Source organism: Palaemon carinicauda, chromosome 5 (assembly GCF_036898095.1).
Source record: "Palaemon carinicauda isolate YSFRI2023 chromosome 5, ASM3689809v2, whole genome shotgun sequence".
Lineage (NCBI taxonomy): Eukaryota > Metazoa > Arthropoda > Malacostraca > Decapoda > Palaemonidae > Palaemon > Palaemon carinicauda.
In genome coordinates this window covers 155,919,271-155,926,770 of record NC_090729.1, presented here as the reverse complement: position 1 = coordinate 155,926,770, position 7,500 = coordinate 155,919,271, and the positions used below count along the sequence as shown (strand labels likewise).

The following is a 7,500-nucleotide window of genomic DNA, read 5'->3' as shown; positions in this document are numbered from 1 at the left end:
CGAAGCAATAAAGATGTATATCATAACACTGACACTATTATTCGTGTGTCTGTATATATATATATATATATATATATATATATATATATATATATATATATATATATATATTATATATATATATATATATATATATATATATATATATAGAGAGAGAGAGAGAGAGAGAGAGAGAGAGAGAGAGAGAGAGAGAGAGAGAGAGAGAGAGATATCATAACTCTGACACTATTATTCGTGTGTCTGTATATATATATATATATATATATATATATATATATATATATATATATATATATATATATATATATATATATATATAGAGAGAGAGAGAGAGAAAGAGAGAGAGAGAGAGAGAGAGAGAGAGAGAGAGAGAGAGAGAGAGAGAGAGAGAGAGAGAGATATCATAACTCTGACACTATTATTCGTGTGTCTGTATATATATATATATATATATATATATATATATATATATATATATATATATATATATGTATATATATATATATATATATATATATATATATATATATATATATATATATATATATATAGAGAGAGAGAGAGAGAGAGAGAGAGAGAGAGAGAGAGAGAGAGAGAGAGAGAGGAGAGAGAGAGAGAGAGGAGGAGAGAGGAGAGAGAGAGAGAGAGCAAACAGAAAAATAAAGATAGAGAAGCTCATGAAATTAAAGATGAAAATACAAACAAATGAAGGTACACAGCTAAATAAACGAATAATTCACAAAAATATTGTTAGTGAGAATGATCTAAATTTTGGAATATAAGACCTTCGACCTCTATATTCTCTAGCTAATAACCCCCAAAAATATAACTATAAAAGATGGTAAGACCCTACTATTCCCTTTAATTTCATGTTTAATTCTAATTGGCACTGGGCTCAATAATCACTACCCAGTACATCGAGGAGTGTCTTTCTAAAGTCACTTTATATTAAATAAATGACCAAACACACAAACAGGTAATACATACAGACATAGGAGTCAGTTGACAGATCTCACTTAAACGGTAAACCTGGAACAGAAAACCAATATCAAATTGACTAACCGACAACTTCTAGAGTGATGGGTTGACTCGAGTCCTCAATGATGTCGCCCTTGATGGTGTTGGAGGCGACGCAGACATACTTCCCTTGGTGCTCGTAGGTAAGGCTGTCCAGCAGGAGGGTCGCGTTGTGACTCCTCACCAACGTTCGATCCCCGTCAGGTATCGTCTGGAGTCGAAGAGGTAAGTGATTGAATTGCTGAGAGTGACGAGAGATGATAAGTGACAGAATGACTGAGAGCAACGACAGATGGAAGATTGGATGTCATGGTGAGCAAGTGACTGAATGACTGAGAGTGACGAGAAATAGAGGATTGGGTGTAATGGTGAGAAATTGACAGAATGACTGAGAGCGACGAGAGACAAAAGATTGGTGTAATGGTGAGCAAGTGACAGAATGACTGAGAGCGACGAGAGATGAAAGATTGGGTGTAATGGTGAGCAAGTGACAGAATGACTGAGAGCGACGAGATATGAAAGATTGGATGTCATGGTGAGCAAGTGACTGAATGACTCAGAGCGACCAGAGATGAAAGATTGGATGTAATGGTGAGCAAGTGACAGAATGACTGAAAGCGAAGAGAGATGAAAGATTGGGTGTAATGGTGAGCAAGTGACAGAATGACTGAAAGTGACGAGAGATAAAAGATTGGCTGTAATGGTGAGCAAGTGACTGAATGACTGAAAGCGAATAGAGATGAAAAATTGGATGTAATGGTGAGCAAGTGACAGAATGATTGAGAGCGACGAGAGATGAAAGATTGGATGTCATGGTGAGCAAGTGACTGAATGACTGAGAGCGACGAGAGATGAAAGATTGAATGTCATGGTGAGCAAGTGACTGAATGACTGAAAGGAACGAGAGATGAAAGATTGGGTGTAATGGTGAGCAAGTGACAGAATGACTGAAAGTGACGAGAGATAAAAGATTGGGTGTAATGGTGAGCAAGTGACAGAATGATTGAGAGCGACGAGAGATGAAAGATTGGATGTCATGGTGAGCAAGTGACTGAATGACTCAGAGCGACCAGAGATGAAAGATTGGATGTAATGGTGAGCAAGTGACAGAATGACTGAAAGCGAAGAGAGATGAAAGATTGGGTGTAATGGTGAGCAAGTGACAGAATGACTGAAAGTGACGAGAGATAAAAGATTGGCTGTAATGGTGAGCAAGTGACTGAATGACTGAAAGCGAATAGAGATGAAAAATTGGATGTAATGGTGAGCAAGTGACAGAATGATTGAGAGCGACGAGAGATGAAAGATTGGATGTCATGGTGAGCAAGTGACTGAATGACTGAGAGCGACGAGAGATGAAAGATTGAATGTCATGGTGAGCAAGTGACTGAATGACTGAAAGGAACGAGAGATGAAAGATTGGGTGTAATGGTGAGCAAGTGACAGAATGACTGAAAGTGACGAGAGATAAAAGATTGGGTGTAATGGTGAGCAAGTGACAGAATGATTGAGAGCGACCAGAGATGAAAGATTGGATGTAATGGTGGGCAAGTGACAGAATGTCTGAAAGCGACGAGAGATAAAAGATTGGGTGTAATGGTGAGCAAGTGACAGAATGACTGAGAGGGACGAGAGATGAAAGATTGGATGTCATGGTGAACAAGTGACTGAATGACTAAGAGCGACCAGAGATGAAAGATTGGATGTAATGGTGAGCAAGTGACAGAATGACTGAAAGCGACGAGAGATGAAAGATTGGGTGTAATGGTGAGCAAGTGACTGAATGACTGAAAACGAATAGAGATGAAAGATTGGATGTAATGGTGAGCAAGTGACTGAATGACTGAAAGCGAATAGAGATGAAAGATTGGATGTAATGGTGAGCAAGTGACAGAATGATTGAGAGCGACGAGAGATGAAAGATTGGATGTAATGGTGAGCAAGTGACTGAATGACTGAAAGCAACGAGAGATGGAAGATTGGGTGTAATGGTGAGCAAGTGACTGAATGATTGAGAGCGACGAGAGATGAAAGATTGGATGTCATGGTGAGCAAGTTACTGAATGACTGAGAGCGACGACAGATGAAAGATTGGATGTAATGGTGAGCAAGTGACAGAATGACTGAAAGCAACGAGAGATAGAAGATTGGGTGTAATGGTGAGCAAGTGACTGAATGACTGAGAGCAGTGAAAGATGAAAGATTGGTTGTAATGGTGAGCAAGTGACAGATTGACTGAAAGTGACGAGAGATAAAAGATTGGGTGTAATGGTGAGCAAGTGACTGAATGACTGAGAGCAGTGAAAGATGAAAGACTGGGTATAATGGTGAGCAAGTGACAGAATGAGTGAAAGTGACGAGAGATAAAAGATTGGGTGTAATGGTGAGCAAGTAACTGAATGACTGAGAGCAGTGAAAGATGAAAGATTGGGTGTAATGGTGAGCAAGTGACAGAATGACTGAGAGCGACGAGAGATAAAAGATTGGGTGTAATGGTGAGTAAGTGACTGAATGACTGAGAGCAGTGAAAGATAAAAGATTGGGTGTAATGGTGAGCAAGTGACTGAATGACTGAGAGCGACGAGAGATAAAAGATTGGGTGTAATGGTGAACAAGTGACAGAATGATTGAGAGCGACGAGAGATAAAAGATTGGGTGTAATGGTGAGTAAGTGACTGAATGACTGAGAGCAGTGAAAGATGAAAGATTGGGTGTAATGGTGAGCAAGTGACTGAATGACTGAGAGCGACGAGAGATAAAAGATTGGGTGTAATGGTGAACAAGTGACAGAATGATTGAGAGCGACGAGAGATTAAAGATTGGGTGTAATGGTAAGCAAGTGACAGAATGATTGAGAGCGACGAGAGATGAAAGATTGGATGTCATGGTGAGCAAGTGACTGAATGACTGAGAGCGACGAGATATGAAAGATTGGATGTAATGGTGAGCAAGTGACAGAATGACTGAAAGCGACGAGAGATAAAAGATTGGGTGTAATGGTGAGCAAGTGACTGAATGACTGAGAGGAGTGAAAGATGAAAGATTGGGTGTAATGGTGAGCAAGTGACAGAATGACTGAAAGTGACGAGAGATAAAAGATTGGGTGTAATGGTGAGCAAGTGACTGAATGACTGAGAGCGACGAGATATGAAAGATTGGATGTAATGGTGAGCAAGTGACAGAATGACTGAAAGCGACGAGAGATAAAAGATTGGGTGTAATGGTGAGCAAGTGACTGAATGACTGAGAGGAGTGAAAGATGAAAGATTGGGTGTAATGGTGAGCAAGTGACAGAATGACTGAAAGTGACGAGAGATAAAAGATTGGGTGTAATGGTGAGCAAGTGACTGAATGACTGAGAGCGACGAGATATGAAAGATTGGATGTAATGGTGAGCAAGTGACTGAATGACTGAGAGAGACGTAAGTTACTGGTTGTAACAGGTAAGTACAGGAAATAGAAGGAATTCATATGTCTGGTAGGAACAATATGCAAATGACTGAATGACTGAGAGCAACGGGAGGTAGGTGACCGAGTGTAACTTGAACATAAGTGCCAGAATGAATGGACGTAATAGAAGGTATCTGCCTGGATGAGGGAACTTGACAAATGTGAATCACGGATTTATGAGTAAAAGGGCTGCTAATTGACTTAAGCCAGTTGGCTAAATGAATGACTCGATCACACAGTAAGTGGTGCTATTTATCCTCCCAAATAATAGCGATGAATGGGCAAGTGTGGAGGAAGGGTAGGGACAAATGATGGAATAATTGTAACAAAGAGTGAAGGATTGCACTGTAAAAGACTTTTAGTCAATGGAGTTTCAAAACCACAAAATGTGATTACGCGCCTATATTAACTTGACAAATTGAGTTACTGAATGAGTAATAGTAAAAGAATTTTCAGTAGTTGAAGATGCAGATGTTGCAGATGAAAAATAAAAAGTTTGTTGATACATCGTTGTAAAAGGAGGAAAATAACTGAAGATCTGCAGAGAATAGAGTAGAAAAAATGAAACGCAAAGATGCCTTGTACGATGAATTATCAAGCAAGGAATTGAATGAATGAACAATTACATAGCGGATTATGAATGAATGCATGATCCAAACTAAAAAGAAGGCTTTAGAATACATAAATTAGTTATTGACGAACGAATAATAAATGTGTATTGGATTCCGGTCAAAGGCCGGTGATTATTTTGTTAGAGTAAACATATAGCAGTGTTTTTATGACGCGTCAATGATAAAGCTGTAATGATACATGGAGAAAGTACCAAAATGTACCTCTTATTTGCTAAATTTGTTACTTATTTAGTGTGAAAAATTATAAATCCTAATGTACACATATCCATGTCGGAACTTCCCAGGTCATTATATGATAGTAAAATGAAGAGGAAACATTAACAGCTAAACCAATAAACGAATAATACATGAACACTTGCAGACACACACACACTCACACATACACACACACACACACACACACACACACACACACATATATATATATATATATATATATATATATATATATATATATATATATATATATATATTCATATGTATAATATATATATATATATATATATATATATATATATATATATATATATATATATATATATATATATATATATTATGCATGTATGTATGTATGTATGTACGTCAAAGGGTTATATACTTATATTATTAACCCAATTTACCAATCCTTAATTCTAGCTTAGGTTTCTATAAGGTCTTTTACTTGACTTAGTTATCATCTATACCAGAGAGCGCCGTAGTAGTAGTTGCCAACAGCGACGTCTTCTGGAAATGTACTCTAGTTACCTACACTTAGGTTCCCATAGTAATTCACCTATTGGTGCTCTGCAAATCCATTTACCTTATATCTTTTAAAGCATAATCTCTATATCTATCTAGGTGTACATTCGGAGAACTTACTTGTATCCAAGTATACTGAGGGGGCGGATTGCCCTCTGCCAAGCACTCAAGGAGCGTGTGATTGTGGAGAGTGACGGTCATATACAACAATGGGCCAACTTGAAGAACGCGGGCGGGATCTGTAAAAAGGGATTTAATTATTGATCAAATAATTATCGACTGTATCCTTTCGCATATGTAAGTTCTGTCGAAAATTAAGAGAGATTTGACTAAGTTATATTTCTCTTCATGTTTTCTATCAAGTAATAGCAGCACTGAATCTTTGAACATATAACAATGATCGAGTTTATTTTTTAAGATGAAGGATTTGTTCTCGATAATGATAATGTAAAGGGACATGAATAAAAGTTCATCAGAATCGATGGGAAATGTGTCTCTTGAATCAATTTACTGTTTAGAAGTAGTTACTTAATCTATTGAACATTCTACAAGCCTGCCATAAGACAATGATATTTGGATGACCTTTTGTTTCCCATGCACAATTTTACGCCTTACATATTTCATCATATGTTTTATTTTACATTGCTTATGGTTTTGAGTAATACAAATAATTCTCAATGATAAATCTTTCTTAGAATTCACCTAGAAATAAAACCGATCATTGAATTAAGTTTGACATTGGATCTAATACTCAGATATATACTTAATGATCTCTGTTGCCCAGAATGTATATTTTTCGGTGGATTTTATCGAACACTGGTGATGGCCGAAGGACATTTCCAAATAATAATGATGGGATAATTTTTACGGAAACAGATTATACAATATTTCAAAGGTCAAATTCTGAATATAAAAAGCAAAGATTCAAAGAGTACAACCCTACTCAGAGAGAGAGAGAGAGAGAGAGAGAGAGAGAGAGAGAGAGAGAGAGAGAGAGAGAGAGAGAGAGAGAGAGAGGAGAATATCAATCAGTACTTACACTTGACATCCACCTTAACAGAGACAGGGTCAGACGAGCCTATGGAGTTCCTGGCTTCGCACGTGTAGATGCCAGTATTTTTCCTGGTGGCCGGGTTAAAGGTTATTTCTGGGCTGTAACTGACCACGTCCATCCTTCCTACAACCCTCCAGACGACGCTCGCTTGCGGGTTGGCATTGACTCGGCATCTCAAGCTGACGGTGTCAACGTATTCCTCAATGTCTCTCATCGGTGCTCCTTCTAAGTTTACCGTTGGGGCGTCTAGAAATAAAGAAATATGATAGCTTTCTTTGTATATATGTATGTATGTATGTGTATATATATAAGTATATATATATATATATATATATATATATATATATATATATATATATATATATATATATATACAAGTGTATACATATATATATATATATATATATATATATATATATATATATATATATATATATATATATATATATGTATATATATATATATATATATATATATATATATATATATATATATATATATTCATGTTTATATATATAAGTTTATACATACATATATATATAATATATATATATATATATATAATATATATATATATATATATATATATATATATATATATATATATAT

At 36.4% G+C, this 7,500-nt stretch overlaps 1 protein-coding gene across 1 annotated transcript in view; it reads right to left on the bottom strand.

The window, feature by feature from the left end:
• Positions 1 to 7,500, bottom strand: part of LOC137641215 (irregular chiasm C-roughest protein) — a 223,046-nt gene that overhangs the window by 12,546 nt on the left and 203,000 nt on the right. The window contains exons 6-8 of the mRNA XM_068373652.1: positions 6,877 to 7,137; positions 5,958 to 6,076; positions 1,063 to 1,228 (exon numbers count right to left, since the gene is read on the bottom strand). Of these exons, the coding sequence (XP_068229753.1) occupies positions 1,063 to 1,228; positions 5,958 to 6,076; positions 6,877 to 7,137 (546 nt within the window). The remainder of the gene's footprint in view (positions 1 to 1,062; positions 1,229 to 5,957; positions 6,077 to 6,876; positions 7,138 to 7,500) is intronic.